Here is an 18791-nt window from a genome sequence, read left to right on the forward strand (position 1 = left end):
ATGTTGTCTATATGGATTTAGTATGAACTGCTCAGGCTTGATAATAAACAGTTTAGACTTCTCATAGAATGCGATCTAAAATTTGTGGTTATTATATTCAGCTTACTTACCACCACGGTTGTTCATCAAGTGCAATCATAAATTAGAAGTAAGGTTCAAGGGTCAAAAATAGTTTAATAAGATCACCACTTTATATATGAATGATAATTGTAACCATGCATCATTGTGTTCTCAAAAAAAAATAACAACAAATCTTTAAATAAATTTCTCAATTTATTCATTATAACATCACTTCTATCTGTATCTAAAATTAGTGCTTATTACATTCAACAACTACATGGCTATAGAATACTGCATGAAATGACTGACATCACTCAACCCTCAGACACTCTTTGTCCAGGTCAAAGGTCAGATAAGGGACGGACTCATCTCACTTTTCAACTTGATCACCAGTCTGATATGGCTACATGCCATGGTGAGAGTAGGTCTGATACATGATTAAGAAAAAAAAAATAGGTAACACATTGATTGTCTTGTTATTTTGCTCTGTTCTCAAAGTCATTATCTTACCTGGTTTTTTAAATAAAAGGCTCTACTGAAGTTTATAATGTCCTGCCATGACACCAAAGCTAACAAAGTCACATACCATATCAGAAGTGCTACCATGGTAACCAGTTACTAGTATCATTACTGTTTATCCTGTCATTGATTGGTCAATTTCAATTGTCAAGTTAATTTTCAAAAAACACATACTGATTATTAAAATCAACCCTCTTGGATACACTTACTTCTACATGTGTCACTTCATTGTAGTTTATGTTAGTAATATTGCCTTATACAAGTCAACATAATTAGGATCCGATAACAGCAAAATGTTTATGTAAGACAAGGTAACAATGAAGCTAAAAATACAGCTTTTAATAGGTGTTTTATTCTGGTTAGTTGATCTGCATCACATACATGGAGTAACTGGTGTAAAAGAATCTAATCATTCATAACAAAAACAGAAAAATCTGAAAAACAAATAACTGGTACCTTATCAAAAAATTGAAAAAGCGAAGAGACACTAATTGGTAATATTCTTTCATTTTCTTTCACTAAAGTTTTCTATTCAAACATTAAAATCATTAATTTCAAGTTGCAGTCTTCAGTCCTCACAACCACTTATAATTTCTAGAGTATCAGTACACATATCTTATGAGGTAAACATATATAGAATTTTATAGTAAACTGAACAGATTTCTCAATGCCTCGTAGATATCTTTTGTCAGAAAGTCTCACATTGTAACAAGCAACATAAAAATGCTATGTTGCATGGCCCAATAAAAGTATATCATCACTTGTATTTGAGTATTTTTTCTCCTGATATTAAATTGCTGCAAGAACATTGGTCTCTTTGGAATCTAAAAATCCAGACTGATTGAAAAAGACATCCATGATTTACTGGAGAAAGCAGGCAATAAGATCTCAATAGTGATGTGCTAATATGAGAGTAAATGTAACTAAGCCCAATCAATTTGTTTGGATGTGATTTACAAAGGAATGCAAATATGAGATGACATACATGTTCCTAGTCAGGATATCACCTCACTGGAGAATTACCGATGTCTCTGTCAAATACACAAATTAGTCATTTATACATCAAATCATTAACCATTTATAATGAAAAAGTCTTCTACTTAAATTTTCAGAAAGGCCTTTGAGTTGCTGAGAAAAAAAATACAGAATGATAATTAATTTTCTTGGGGATTTTAACTTCTGATGATTCCACGTTATCTTCATGAATTCATCTGACCATGAAATGATCGTCAAAAACTAACATGGACTTTTCGTACAAGTGGATTATGTGAGTGCTCTTTATCCACAAAATCAAATTTGAATCCATAAAATTAAATGCCAACAAATTGATGTTCTTTTGAAAAAAATTTCAGTCTCGCACAAAAAAAAAAAAAAAAATAATACAGGAAGTAAAATTTCTGTACAGCAATCATCAATATGTGTACAGTTTGTTTTAACACAAAAGCAGCCTAATATTGAAACATTTCACCATTGTCAGAAGATAACTGAAATTTTATGATTTACAAATATATATTTCTCAAATGTTTGAAAAATCAAATTGTTAAAACGTGTTATACATTTTCTTATGCAAGCTCACAAGTTGGTTGTTGACAATCGATTGTTGGCTATTGTTTCATATAAAATACAGATTTTTATATAAACAAACATTAATTGTCAATCGTTTTAAAACAATCTATTAAACAATAAAACTGAGAGATAAAAAAATCAGTAATTTTCCTACAAGAACAGATATGCACAAACTACTTTGAACACCTACCAAAGCACCATTAAACATACAACAAAAACAGGATTGGCCATCAAGATGGTCTCCAGGAAGCACAGTTAGTGAAAGATGTATATTAATAGAGAAGCTACGGGCAATCCTGGACAAATTGTTTCATATCAAATGTACCATTTATTACAAATAAAAACATTCCACGAAAACTTATAATGTTTAGTTCAGGGTCGTTTCAAAAGTAAAATGATGTCACATTAGTAATACATCATTATTACCCAGAGTTCAACACTTCACTCTTTCGATGTGAGTCGGTAAACATGTATGTTTGTTGTAGAAAATATTTGTCTTTGTGTGTATGGTATAACCTGAGTACAAGGTACCAGGTTAAGAGATATCTACCATTTAAATGCAGACTTTATTCCATACCTGTTACATTGTTAAATGATTACTAGGTAAATATGTCAAGTTTATTTCTGATGAGAAATACTTACTACTATAATATAACAAATGGGGGAGATATCTGTTGATACTTTTAGCCATTTTTTAACCAGGTATGAATATCCTAATACAGAATGTATAAAACGTCTTTGATATGTTTCTTTATATATGACATATATGAGGGTTTATATATTGTAGGTAAATATATATTTATTTAAAGAGATAAGTCTCACAGAAATAACTTCAACAAAATTTTATGGAATATACTTCAAGCTTTACAAACAAACTGATAGGACATGGAATGCACAACATCTACTGCTAGAGACCTTTGGCTTGTACAGAGTACAGAACAAAACATAATACAATATTAACATTGGATTGCCTTGCGAATTAGTTGGATATTCAGCGATACATCTGACTAGGCAGTACATCAATCACAAAATCAATAGCACAAAGTAACTGAATAGCAACTAAACATAAAACTAACTTATAATGCATGTTTAACAGGTGATATAAGATAACAAGACCTTGACCTTCGAATGCGGTAGAAAACTCCATGGTAACATCAGACAGGGTGCACGCTTGTTAAAGCTCAGACTTCTCCCACTGTGAACAGTTTCAGAATAAGTCGTCATACAGTCTGTGTTACTATAGAATCATTCTAAACAATGAAAGGTTAAGGTCAGGTTACAATATGACAACATGTCTCACGAAGGAATTTTGGTTCCTATACTACTTCACAACAATGAGACAACTTTTTTCTGATGTCCTCCACCAATTTTTTCTGTAATTGGATAATTGAAATGCATATTTTGCCTGCCACTCCCACTGTTTAATGACTGTCTAAGTTGAGTTTCCATCAATTGATTTTTGCATCATTTCTACCAATACTTGTCAAAATCCAATGCAACTTTCTGAAAAGTAAAAAAGAAACCAGTCAAACATTGCTTTCCAGCGTCAAATCTTTTCTACAGAGGGGTAAAATTGAGTAAGATATGTAGAATGGCTATTCTCAGTTAAATAGCAATCCCATCCCTAGAACCCATGCTTACCTAGCGTTACCAGTAATAGAATATGACATCTTCAAAGAAATTGTATAAGCAACAAAGAATAGCACATTTCTTTTTTCATTGCAGAATCCCGAGGTCAGAAGTGCCTGAAGAGGTCATATTTAGATTTTTTCAATTAAATACAGGGATTATTATAACTGATTTTAAGCATCTACTTGTCAAATACAGTATCTTATGTGTAGGTCTCTTTGTTATTTATCACAAGAAATACAAATTTAAAGAAGATAAATGATACCAGGCGTGTACAAGATAGACAGACAACTGCTGCACCACAGCATTCAGACAGGTGGGCAGTTAATAAAAGGCCTTGTATGGACCAGAAGGTATATTGTAAGCAGTATTTGGGTTACAGATATTACAATAGCTTTAGTGTACATCAGTCCCTGTGTTATACTTACATTGGGTTCATCATTTGGGGCATACCTCTTTACCGGGATTCCTTCTTTGTTCACAAGGAACTTAGAAAAATTCCATTTGATAAAACTGGAAGCAAAAGGAGAAAAAAGTCATTGGCACTGCTGTGAGTTATGTATACACCACATAGTCACAATATAATCATAGAGATATATGATGCAATACAACCTTTAAAAAAGCAAATTGGTTGTTTGATCCTGTTCTTTTGGTCTATCCAAAAATTATGGCACCTGTTCATAATATTCTCAATGCAGTGGTCTTTTGAATCTACACTACAGCTCCTAGACCTAGAGAAACATCTTGTTAAGTTGAATTATCTCAATACAAGTGATTGCCTTTTAAAAACTGAAAGTGCAGGGTCATGTTCATTTATTTGAACTACCATATGTGCAATGTTACCCTTTATACACTATAAACCTAGATAATCGAGTATTACAACAATTTTTTCTCCTATACAACAAACAACTTACTTTCCAAAAGTTCCACTTTGCTTCTTCTTCAGGTAGCTAAACAGAGGGTCAGCTTTGCTGCCATTTACATCAATCTTGGCAAACATATCAAACTGGACTCCATAATTCTTTGTAGCAAATTCTTTTATCTCTTCATTTGTTCCTGGTTCCTAGAATAAATAAATGTTACCTGGTTAAAAAAACTGTACAGGCAAACTGCCTTGATATCTTTCAGCAAATTTAAATGCATGATGATGTCAAGAACAGAAAGGAAGTTTTGACTAATCTTATTTATCTATTTTATGAAGAGTACTTGATTCTACCATTCCTGGGATTTGAGAAGAATATTATTGAAGTTTCAATCAATTTGGCCCTTTTTGGGCCTGCCCCTTAGGCCCCTGGGTGTTGGGGTATCTGGTGTGCCTTTAGCCATGGAAGGTGTTTGTAAAATTTCTTTGAAATCAGTTCAGCAGTTTTCCAGAAGAATCCAAAAATGTTTAAAGCTTATGATGCATGAAGCCGGACAAAAAGGGATCGCAGTAGGTCATCCTGAGACAAAGTCAGTTTCAGCCTATTAGGCATTTGTTTACATCATCTTGAAATGAAGAAAAAAGTATAAATTCTTGTCTTGTTATATCACAAATGTAGGTTAAGTATGTGAGAGACTGTCGGCAACATTGACACAATACAAACACCCCTCAACGGGACAATGCCTTGCAATGATGAACCTGTAATTAACTTACCTGTCCACCGAATTGGTTACACGGAAATCCAAGAATCCTCAAGCCCTTACTCTCAGCATACTTAGCGTGCAATTCTTGTAGCTGAGTGTAGTTCTTGTCTGTAAACCCTCATTTACTGGCTACATTTACGATGAGAACAACATGGCCTCTGTCAATGGAAAAAAAAGACCAACTTAAACAATTAATGCATTCCATAATCAAATACTGCTAGCAAACCTCTAGAGGACACTGGAAAGTGCCAAAACATCTAAGACAGGATGATAATGATGATGATGGGACTGGCCAACATTGGATTTTTCCTATGTTTTCAAGGTACGATAAAATTTTATGAATAAATGTAACTGGATTCATCTCATACCATTATGAATGTTTACTTTGTGTATTTACATTTGAAATCTACAATAATTCACATCTTTTATCTATTAGTTTTATGTTTTTGTGTCAATGTCTGAAATGTTGTTGATAGAAAAGCTGTATCTTATAACATTCAAAAAGAATCTTAGTACATGATCACTGCTTCCTACCTGTATTTTCCAAGAGATACATCACTTCCTACCTGTATTTTCCAAGAGATACATCACTTCTTACCTGTATTTTCCAAGAGATACATCACTTCTTACCTGTATTTTCCAAGAGATACATCACTTCCTACCTGTATTTTCCAAGAGATACATCACTTCTTACCTGTATTTTCCAAGAGATACATCACTTCTTACCTGTATTTTCCAAGAGATACATCACTTCTTACCTGTATTTTCCAAGAGATACATCACTTCTTACCTGTATTTTCCAAGAGATACATCACTTCTTACCTGTATTTTCCAAGAGATACATCACTTCCTACCTGTATTTTCCAAGAGATACATCACTTCCTACCTGTATTTTCCAAGAGATACATCACTTCCTACCTGTATTTTCCAAGAGATACATCACTTCTTACCTGTATTTTTCAAGAGATACATCATTTCCATCTATGTCTTTACAAGTGAAGTCATATATAGAGCTAGCAGATTTCCAGGATTCAGCATTGCTGGCCTGTAATGTAACAGAATGTATAAATCTTGTACAATGTACTATTCAATATGCATGCATTGTACCTAGAAATATTATACTCCATGTGACTAGCTTACAAGGTACTTGCAATTGTAATAGTATGCATGTACATACTAGCATTGCTTCATAATAACAATTTAATTCATTACTAGCAGAATTTTATATATATTTGAAAAGTAAGCGAATGTCCAAGCATCACTTTAGAATAAAAAGATACACTGCTTAGATTATCTCAATGTATTATGACTCTTACATTTTGTAAAACTGTTACAAATTTAAGTATTACCAGTCATTAAAAGTACTCAACACGTGAATTTCACTCTCCATACAAACTAGCAAATATACAAATATATGTACTGACTCATTCAAATTCTGATCCTTACTAACCAGAATTTCTGTCAATATGTGAATGACATATCTTTTTATATAATCTACATGTATTTCCTTTTTTGTTTTTTAACACTTCATACACATGTATGTATATGTAGATGCAATATATTTTGTAATAGTTTTCGCTTGATATAGTTTGTATATAAACAACATACATTTACATAAAAATTTTTGCATATTTACAGTAAAGATTGGTATAACAAAGTCGGTTCACACTAACTTTATTTAGTGATGAAGAAAGGGAGATATTGCTAAGAGAATCTACATCCAGTAATAAATGTAATGTTTAGTAATGTTAATGTATAATCAATATGTAATCACTTTGCAACAAGATAACAGAAAGTGTGATATTATCATCCCCGTACCGCTGTTTAAAAAAAGGACACACAATCATATATATATGTTAATATTACAACAAATTTAATCTCTACTTGTTACTTTTACTTGTTTCATACAAAGTATTGAAATCGAGAACTTCTTCCTCAGTACTAGCTTGATTCCTGTACAAAGTTTTGAGTATCGGGTAGTTACATGTGAGAGAATTGGTTTGAAAAAAAAAACGAACTTTTTTATTTGGCCTATCTGTTTTCATGGTAACAGAAAAAGTACTTAAATGAACTTTCCAATAGCAAAATATACTACTAGCTTAAGAAGTGTCTTTAAAAAGTTTTGAGCAATTACCTTGAACGGTTTCAGAGCACTGGTTCACAATAAAAGAAAAGAAAATCTAACTTTGGGCACTAACTTAATATATAGAAGTTTAGTGGAGTTGAGTGACATGGTTTTGAAGTTGTAGCCCCAAAAGAAAAGTTAACAATACTTTTGTGTTTTTTAACTATGTTTCCATGGTAACAGAAAAAAATATAAATGAAACGTCTTTAGCAAAATGCACAACTAGGGCACTTATGTAATATATGCAGAAAGTTTTATGGAGTTGAGTGGATTGGTTTCAAAGTGGTAGCCCAGAGAGGATAGTAAACACTAATTTTGTGTTTTTTGGCTATGTATCCATGGTAACAGAAAAATATAAAAAAGGAAATGTTGTCAATAGCAAAAGGCACAACTAAGGCTTTTATACAATATAAACAGAAAGTTTTGTGGAGTTCTGAGGAATGATTTGCAGTTGTATCCCGGAAAAGAAACACTAATTTTGTGTTTTTGGCTGTGTTTCAAAGGTAACAAAAATATATTTCTATCTATATAATCAATAGCAAAAAGTGCAACTAGGGCACAAACTAAATTTTGTGAAGTTGATTTGAAGGCTTTTGATGTTGCAGCCCCGAAAAAACCCTCGGACGGAAGGGATGCATGAGCAGACAGATGCACAGACAGAGCTTAAACAAAGAACATAAATAATAAGCACACATCCAAGCCACACTTAAGTGGAAATGGATATCTGCATACCAGGTGAATTAAAAGTGTAGCCAAAGATATGGAGCTTGTAAACGAATGCTCATAATAAATGACAAAAACCTGAAAGGTCAGCATTGTATTGGTGTTATAATTTCATGAACTTTTCAGTTAGCGGTTTCAATCCGCTAGTGATGGTTATACAATTTCAAATGCTTAATAAATTTCCTTTTTTTCTGTTATAGGTTTTTTTCTCATTCAATAAGTGTGTATTTCACTGCAGATGAGGAAGAACACTTAGTGTACATGTCAAGCATTGATAAGAATCCAGTCATCTTTCCATTCCAAATTCATCAACAGTAAAATGTCTATTGGTTCAAGAAGACTAAACTATTGTCACATGAAATCACTTAATAAGTAAAATGTGACTTTTAACTTAGAACTTTTTCACACATATTAAATCTTTTATAATTTACCAAGAAGTGAAACACATGAATGTTTGATTTGCTTGTGAAGCTAAGCATACTATTTCAAGTACTACATCTTTTTAGCAAGAGTGCTACCCAGCCTCCTTCTCTGCTTGTCCAGGTACTAAATGGTCCTATGTCAAGAAATGCAGAAGGACTTTAGTGATTGTGTCTATTTTTCATTATCAATCTACACATCAATATTTTTCACATATATTGTTTGAAACACTAATCATATAAAACATTTCTATTGAAAAATACCATAATGGGTTATACAAAAAAAGCATAATAATTGATACAGACAAGGGATCTGAGATAATACACAGCACCTCATGTTTGTTTCTGTTTGAAATCATGCAACAAGGCCATGGAGAAAGTTACTGAATTATGATAAGGATCAATTTTTTTCAGCAATAATGAATGCATTATCTTGAGAGTAGTATATCAATATGAAGGGTTGATTGTAGAAATCAAAATTACTAATTTAGATCTTGTTTCATTAGTTGGCATAGGACCATTTTGTAGCTGTGACATTAGGAAAATTGTCTCATTGAATCGTAAGAGATGATATTGCAGGAAACAAATTCAGCAATCTGAATGCAAGTTAATTTATGACCTAAGACGAGATAGCTTAAATAAACAATCTAAATGGTGTATAGTTAGGTGTGAGGATAGATCAATCCATATGTGTAACAACATTAGTAATTCACACCAATCTTTTGAAATTAGAGAAGAAATTTATCAGAATATGATGAGAAATCAACCATAGATCAGACTATGTATAGCAGTTCAATGTACTATACAGGTGCAGACAGGTATCTATGTAAGCACATCAAATATACATACCCCATTACCCTGGATGTAGTTATAGGTGATCAAAATAACATCAAAATTACAAAATTAATCAACTTTCAGAAAAAAACATAAGATGTAGATTTGTTCAATAATTTACAGATATAAGTAATTTGAAAACAACGGGGAAAACAAGCATTTCTGAAGTACAATCATACAAGCATCATATAAAAAAAAAGCCATCTCAAATACACATTTTGAATAGACGCATATTTACCTAAATTATATGTCTACCTGATACTGGTATAGATCTGTGACATGCAAATTTAGTTGTGAACTTTATATAAAAAAGATTCATTCACACCAAGAATTTCTATACTTGAATATACATAGAATGTTATGGAGGCCTGCAAAATAACTTACCGGTACATTCTAAAGAACTATTTTAACGCACAACAAAGATATTTGATAAAATACGATTAAGTATCAGTACACATGAATACTTAACTAATAAAAATCCCTTTCTATAAAGGGACACCACAGGTATACATCATATGCAGCTGAATATAGGTTTAATAATCCTGGTTTGAACACCATTAGATATACATGTATCATGGTATGTAGACCCTACTGCCTAATTACATGCATAGAGGGAAACCACCAACATTAACAACTAAATAAGATGAAAATTTGTAATGTTGTTAATTAAGTGTTTTGAATAACTACATCAATTACGGTATACTAGTGTAGGTTCTAGGCTAATTTTGACACACCATAAAGACAAAAAGCAGCATATAACTTTCTTATTGAGCAAGTGAGCATTTTCTATCCATGTTAATATTCCTCCAAGGTGATGGATTTCATATACTACCCAATTAATGTTACATGGAGCTGACACCGGAAATTAGTGCAATTTATATAATACCTACGTTAATATTCCTTGAAGCTGTCACTGAGGACTAGTGAGTTTTATATACTACCCACATTTATATTTCTAAGAGTTAACAATGAAGACTAGCAGATTTAATAACAAGAAGCTCACAGGCCTAAACAGTCATCTGACTCTAAATACCTATATATAAAAGAGGTCAAATAGGCCGAAAATAAATTACTCAACTACTCTACAAATTAAAGAGAAGACATTGCTGGTTCATAAAAACATTTTCTGCAAGCTTGAAACCATATGCTACTACAACAATACCCTTACTCCAAAACTATTCCTTGTTGAAAAAGAATTTTTAAGATCTCAACTCACTTAACTTAAGAAATCTTGAATATCAAGGCCTATTATTTGAACTAACTGGTAGTCCTTCATCCACCTATATTAAAGAACCAAAAGCAACAGTCTGGACCTTTCTGTTATTGACAGGCCATTTGAAGATTTCAACATATTTGACCCCTGTGACCTTTAAGAACAGAAAAGGTCAATTACATGAACAAAACTGGTAACAAGTCATCCCACCATGTCACATGCCCAATTTCAGCACCTTAAGCCTTTTGGTTATTGAGAAGAAGCTGTTTACAGGTTTTTACAAATTTGTCCCCTATGACTTTGATAATAGGTCAAGATTATTCATTTGAACAAACTTGGTAGTCATTCATCTCATAATGCTACAGGCGCAATATCAGCACCATGGGACAATTGTTTATTGAGAAGAAATTGTTTAAGATTTTAACTTATTTGACACCTGTGACCTTGAAGGTAGGTTTAAGTCAATAATATGAAAAAAACTTGGTAGCACTTCATCCAAGCATGCCAAATGTCCATTTTCAGCACCCTGGGCATTTTGGTGATTGCAAAGAAGTAATTTAAATATTTTAACACATTTGATACCTGTGACCTTGAAAGTGAGACAAGGTAATTCATTTTGACGAAATTGGAAGCTATTCCTCCCATCATGCTACAGGCCCAATTTCAGCACTATGGTGATTTTGGTTATTGAGAAGAAGTCGTTTAAATATTTTGACCCCCGTGACCTTGCTTGTAGCCCTTCATCCCATCATGCTAAAGGCCCAATATTAGCAATCTGGGCCTTCTGGAAGAAGAAGAAGTCATTTGAATGGAAAGTTTATACACAGTGCACAACTACCGATGAAACACAGATGGCTATAGGTCATCCTGACCCTTCAGGTCAGATGACTTAAAAAAGAACCATTTAATCATATACCTTGGGTAACTACCCTGTTGTTAATGTACCGATTATAACACCCATTAGATATATGACCTAACAGAGCTATGATTTGCTTTGGTTCCCATTAGAACTGTTTCCACTATCATATCACAACTTCACTGTGTCACATATCATGGATTGTAGTATCTAAGTTATGAGATAATTTTTTATTTAATCAAAGTAATACCTATTGTTACGACAACTATGTTAAATACAATCTTTCTCAATTCAAAATAAGCATCACTGCCTAAATTCACTTCTGTTTTGGCATCAATTTACACATTGTCTGTCTTACATTGTATATTGCTTGGTAAAATTACAACAAGAAAATACCAACATGTCAACAGAATCATAACCCAAACTCAATTAAACTGTAATGGCAAAATATGAGCAAAAGAAAGAACAAAGACTCCTGAAAAAGTTCACTGAGAATAAGACCATGTGTTATGAAAGAGTAAGCAACCTCTGCTTTATCAAAAACACCTGCCAGGTAAATCTTGGTCAACCCAAGTAAGAAATTATGTCACATTCCCAACTGAGAAAACGTTGTACAACAAGGAAGTTAACAGGCAAATTACCGAGCATCAAACATATCCAGCTTTATGCCACACAAAGAAAAAGAATATTTCTCTATGAGATCACTATGACGACCATTTAAAAATAAACCCACAAATCTTGAAATATGAAACCTTTAATCTTAAACCACAAACACAACTGCCAGGCATTCTGAATCATCAGTTATTTACTGTCAGCTAGCTCACTTGAAAATTATATACCAGTAAAACACCCCCTGGCACACCATCTTATTTCTTTGCAATGTTAACCACATGTACATGATACGGTAGTTAATTCAAGGTCACTTTAAAGATATAACAGCATATCATGAACAAGTTGCCAATAGGCATTCTGACAAAATATAGGTACACATTAATTAAATGATTACCGGTAGTATAAAGTATACAAGTAAATTATGATCTTTCCTAAACAGCATTCTTGAAATTCTTTCGACTTTCAATATCTTCTAGATGTAGTTCAAAACATACCAAATAAACTTAAGACATTCACTAAATTTCTAAGTACATGTATAATCCAATGACATACGTATAATAATGTGAAGGAAATTCATAGCTTGTATCTGCACTGGGTATATTTTGATGTTTATTTGTAAGGAACTATAAAGTAACTAGTTGTAAAAATATCTTTAATAGACTCCCAATGTAGGGATGTCATAAATGAACTATTAGAAAGGTCTCCTCACTTAATGTACTTTTAGGATATAAAATACTATAAATTGTTAGAATACAGTTTGTGTCCTGAAGAAAACCTATACATTATACGAGGACAAAACCCATCAAATAAACCAATAAATTTGTGACCTTGACCCCATTGCCTGTACAAAACTACATATAGACAATTAGACAATAAACTATTTTGGAGAGTTTGACCTCACAGTCTTACATGGATGAATGAGGGGAATTTAATCTAATGCAAATGAAGTAAACTGCTAGGCAATTGATTTAACATTTGCAGGAAGTTCATTTCCCTTCATCAGTCCATGCAGGCAACAAAATAGAAAATCAATCTCTGCATTTACATCATGTTTAAGGTTTTAATTTACAGAGGTAGATACACATTACGGTAGAATCATGTAGCATTGGCCAGGTTCAGCACTTGATGATATCTTGCTAATGCATTTTAACTACAAATAATATTGAATGTATTGCACACTATTTTCTACTTAAGTGTGCAAAGAATTAAAATACAGTACATTAGAGCTAATAATTGCTTCAAACTGGCCATTTGTTCGATTCACGTGACTGATTGTGATGTCATGGAAACATTAAACTTCATCTTTCACTGGTTGTGTTATTAGAACTTCTATTCTAGTAACGAAGAGATGCCAAATTTTTCTCACCACTCATGAAGGAAATCCAACCCAACAAGACCAGATCCAATTTCGCATGAAATCTGGTATCCTTTGTACACATTTTAGAAAATGACAATTTTATCTTTGTAAACCTGATGATTTTTGTGAGATCACTTTTTTTCCCCAACTGTCTGCATTATAGCAGCATTTTGCTTTGTCACAGCTATTTTAATGGGTTAACTCATTTACAATAGACATGCACAGCAACATTACAAAATGTTGTCCCATTTTATCTTTCTGCCCAGAAAAAATGCATGCCTGTCCATTTCTTTCATCAAGAAATAAAGGGATTGGATTTTATTACCTTCATTAAAGCAAGGCTAACCAGAAATGTAAACAGAGTGTATAGTTATTGCAGTTGTTATTCCAGTTAGGCTCCTTTATACTAGCTACTGTATATACATGTACATATAAAAGATTGTGACATTTCTACTTGAAGGACAGCTCAAGCTACTTTTGTTTCTGACTATAGAATGAAGTATTGTATTCTATGCATGTGTGTCTACGGATCAAATATATGTGGTAGGAAGTACTTGACCTTGCAGTGATCCACTTACCACATCATCATGCACCCTTCCATTACAACATAGCCATGGCTAAACGGACAATACCAATACTTTATAGTACAACAAATACCAATACAAAGAGAAGTAATTCTTTATCTTACCTAGTTATCCTGAAAACCCTTCCAATACAAGATAGTATTCATAGCTTACAACACACAAAAAGAAACTATTTTATACAGCTGAATCCCTATAGGCACATTTTCATGAATCATCCTTAAATTAAAGAAATCACCTCCACAGAAATACATTACATCAGTTAAAGAGATACTTAAAGTAAAGGGAGTTGTGTAATTCTTTTCTATGATCACAGGAGTAAAGATCTTTTTTAACTTCCCAGGAAAACAAAATTTAATTTCTCCATCTTTAAATGAAACTGCATTAAAAAACTCAAAAACAAAACAAAAAAGAAAAAAGGATATATATCTTTCATGAACTACGAAAAAAATGCTTTCAAATTGCTTTATTTCTATAGAATACATCTCCATGCCACACAGCAAAACCAAATAGATGGAGTTCCAATGTAAACCATGAAATATTCATTTTTAGAAATTTGTTTTCTATATTAATTTTTCTTAAATTCAAAAAAAATTATATATCATAATTTCTAAATATTGGAATCAGAAATGTGTCTACTCATAAAATTTGATAAAATATTTATGATTAATTTCCAAAAATGAATTCCCTTATGCATAAACCAGTGTATACAATCTGCCAATTTAACAAACCCTATTTACCGGTACTGCCAAAACATTTCAGCAACAGCTTCTGTATATACATGTACTGTGTATAATACACTTCATTAAAACCCTCCAGAAAAGTCTACAGGAACTAAGAAATGAAGAGCAAACAATTCAGTCACACAGCTGATAATTACCCTATACTTTCAGCTACTTATGAGTAAACTCTGACAAATGAATGAATAAAGGAAACACAAACTGTACATTAAACACTTAAATGTTACCAGCAATGAAAAATAAAGAAAGTTTTCAGTATATTGCATGATGTATACAGGTGTGGCAATCTTTTTACCTATAAACACCAGAGGAAGTTAAAATATCTAGAATTATGTCTCTTTTGAAAACCAAAGATCAATTCAACCAATAGGAAGTGAATAAAGTTAGTATCTGTTAACTTTCCTCCAAGCTTGCTACAGGTCCAATATTAGTACCTTGGGCCACTTGCTTATTGTCAAGTTGTTTAAATGGAAAAGTTAATGCTGGACAGACAGACATCTGATCAGATGTCTTGCCATGTCTTTTCTGGTAAGGTAATGTTTTTGTTTACAGCAGTAAAAATCCTATCTGGATACATTTTTTTGTGATTTGTGACTTTTCTTTCTAAATTTTGTTGCCTTTTTCAATAATTACCAGCTTATTTTAGCAATGCATTCCCTAGTACACTTGTTGCTGTCTTTATAACAGTATTGAAACTAAAATAAATTGTTTATTATCAACTGTAACCATCAAGTGGAACAATCATTTTGATGGGAACTTTGCCAGTTTTGTGCTAAAATACAACGCCCGCCCCCCCTTCCCCCTTCCTACTGGATGTCATTAATGGTAACTTAAATCACATTATTAACTGGTTAGGATCTATTGTGACATCTCCATATCATTCAATTTCTTCTTCAATGAATAATTCCATGGGCAATCTCAGCATTTCACACATGACTAAGTCAACTGCAATTTCACACATGACCAAGTCAACTGCAAGAAGTTTTAATTAGGTATTTGTATGGTTCACAAAAGACTTTACCAGGAATATTCTTATTTGTACCAGGTACACTGTATTTCTATATTTATCACATCATTGAAATACTTGATTCCTTCCATATATATTCAATTACTTCCTGATTTCCTTCAGCTTAAAAAGATATGTATACCTGGACCAGGTAAAATGTAATCTTATACTGTATAACAAAAGCAAATAAAACAAGACAGAATTACTTAAATGGCTTAAACACTGTCTCCAAAATGCTGAACCTAATTCTTTTTTGTTTTTATTTTATTTTTGAAAGACTTACTACATATATGATGATAAACCACGAGTACACTTCCATTCACTCACTCACATCCCTACCACCACCATCATCACTATCATCATCATCATGGCATCACTACATCATTATCATCATCATCATGACATCACTACATCATTATCATCCTCCTCATCATCTTCAATTATCATAGTATCAGTGTTACATTGTGTTATTTTGACATATATACATCATTGTAAATCTCTGAAACACTCCCATTCATGCATATTGAATTTTTTAACCTTGTGGCACACACACAAAACACCCAAACCTTTATAATTCCAAACAGAGAGGATTGTTTGTTGACAGAAAATTGAATAATCATTGCAGATGTAGGTGTTTCTAGAGTTCGAACTTCTTGACATTCCTAAAGGATATGAGTGATTGTTTCCGTTTCAGAGTCACATAGGTTACATAATGGACTGATAACTAGCCATTAAAGATAGCTTCCCAGTCTTTGTTGGTTAAATCAAATAGTTCCCACCATTTTCCTTACCCAGTTGGTACTGCCCGAGTTCAGTTTATAAAATGTACAAATCCTTGGTACCTTTCGGCTTTCACAAAAATGTCTAAATATATAATGGTATTATGGACAGCACCACAATATTCTCTAATGGTAACCAATCGGAAATAAATTTCTTAACAGAAGTCACTAACCCTTGATATTTAAGAAAATTGTTATATGTTTGTACAAAATCTTCAAAACGTAGAAACGATTCAAGGTTATCAGACCCTACAAAATCCTTTTCTGTAACACTGATTGAAAAATCTGGTTTGCCAGATATAGCAATATTTCTATTGAACCAAAGAGGTGTTTGTAACAATGTGTTTTTATTATCAATATTGGTTTCTATAGAAAACTGTTATTTATACTATGCTTTAAAAACTTCTTTACAAAATTTATTATTACAATTCCTATGGCAGTTTTGTATGTACTCACCTTCGATATTTAGCAAAACATCAGTGTTTACATAAGTATTTAAAAGCCAAAACCACTTGCCTGGTGTATGATACAGTCTTCTAACCAACCTTAGTTTTAACACATCTGTAAAAGCCCTTATGTTAACCATTTACAATCCCCCAATTATAAAATCTTGAACAACAGTTTCTCACTTATTCTTATTAACTTTGCTGTTCCATTGGAATTCAAACAAGGTGGAGTTAATTTTGTTGATTGTGTTTTCATCTGGATTGGGTAGAGCTGCAAAAATTTGATTGAATTGTGAAATAAAAAGAGATTTAATTAAGTGTACCTACCCTCTAGGAGTTTGATTTCTTCTTTGCCAAGTATTAACAAGGGTTTTTAGCTTTACAATTTTTTGTAACAATTGATCTTTGGCATAGCATGAAAGTTGACATCAAATTCTATCCCAGGTTAAATCTTTCCTTCCCCTTCTGCAGATTAAGTTCAGGCATAAATATGTCCTGGTTATACTTTTCTGACCTCATCCATATAGCCTGTGTCTTATCAGTATTTACTTTAAGCCCCAAGATATTCACATAGACATTTAATTCTTTCAGAGATTCTGATATGAAAAAAGTGTTGTCCGCATACTGAAAGACAAGTCTTGGGAAATCATCTGCTTTAAAACAGTTGATTTTTCTGTTATTTTCACTTCATGGCTGAAACTTCTGCACATAAGATTAATATATACAATGAGATCAGGTCCCCCTGTCTACAGCCACATTTTAAGTAAAAAAAACGTAGGCTGAACCTAATTCAAATAAGCTTTACATTCTTCAACTACATGTGCATATGTTAAATTTAATATTCTTTATTGTATATATATATTTCCTTTATTCATAAAAAATGAAAATGAATTTCCTGTGTATTCAAATTCATATGTGTATAGAAAAAAAAAAGGTAACATGTACACATGATAGGCAGTTTCTTATCCGTCTGTATTATATGTCTCTGAATAAGTCCAAGGGGATGAACTTATTACTGGACAATGAAATTAAGGGGCATAGTATCCGAGTACTGACTTACACTGCAAACCAGCTGTACACTATTCATTTAAGAGAAAAAAGGTTACTTGGGGAGAGTTCAAAATCATGATGTAACTCGACATTAGTTTAATAAAACCAGAATGTAAATGAAAAACAGAGTATAAATAAAACTGTTTGGAACTACTAGTTACATAAACAACATGTTCAACTTTCAGTTTGCGGAGTTATTTCAAAGACGGAAACATAACATATAAAGTGTATGTATGCTGATCCTTTATTGATAGTCCTGTAGAGTGACACTGTTAGGTAACTTATTTAAGCACACTACAGTATGTGCTTATTTCTATATTTTTCTGACAAGGTCATTTTTTCAATGTTGCAATTTCAACCTATTTGCATTTAAAGAATTATTTTTTTAGAAGTCTCATTAATATAAACTTACCATGGTTGCGTAAGGGAGGCCGGTCACTAGATAGACCTTCGATCTCTCCCGCACTTGAGTCCACACTGCCTTACTAAGCGTTGTAAACAACATAAGTATTGGGAATTTTGCTCGGTAAGGCGTGACGGATGATAGTTTCGTATAAATTATCTTTTTAAAGCCGTAGTGACATTATGATTATAATTTTGCAATCGTTTGTCAAAAAAGAAAAGGCCATTATATTTTTCAAATATAAATA

The 18791-nt window shown here is 32.5% G+C and overlaps 1 protein-coding gene across 1 annotated transcript; it reads right to left on the minus strand.

Moving 5' to 3' along the window:
- Positions 1 to 260: 260 nt before the first annotated feature.
- Positions 261 to 18653, minus strand: LOC132552422 (glutathione peroxidase-like). Its single transcript, XM_060216592.1, has 6 exons — positions 18554 to 18653; positions 6351 to 6445; positions 5411 to 5558; positions 4689 to 4837; positions 4203 to 4287; positions 261 to 3648 (listed from the first exon to the last, which is right to left on the minus strand). Exons 1-6 carry the CDS (start codon positions 18644 to 18646, stop codon positions 3616 to 3618), a joined length of 603 nt encoding a protein of 200 aa, XP_060072575.1. The 5' UTR covers positions 18647 to 18653; the 3' UTR covers positions 261 to 3615.
- Positions 18654 to 18791: the final 138 nt, after the last annotated feature.

The sequence above is a fragment of the Ylistrum balloti genome, unplaced genomic scaffold (genome assembly GCF_031769215.1).
Source record: "Ylistrum balloti isolate Yb309-2 unplaced genomic scaffold, AGI_CSIRO_Ybal_v1 Utg370248, whole genome shotgun sequence".
Taxonomy (NCBI): Eukaryota; Metazoa; Mollusca; class Bivalvia; order Pectinida; family Pectinidae; genus Ylistrum; species Ylistrum balloti.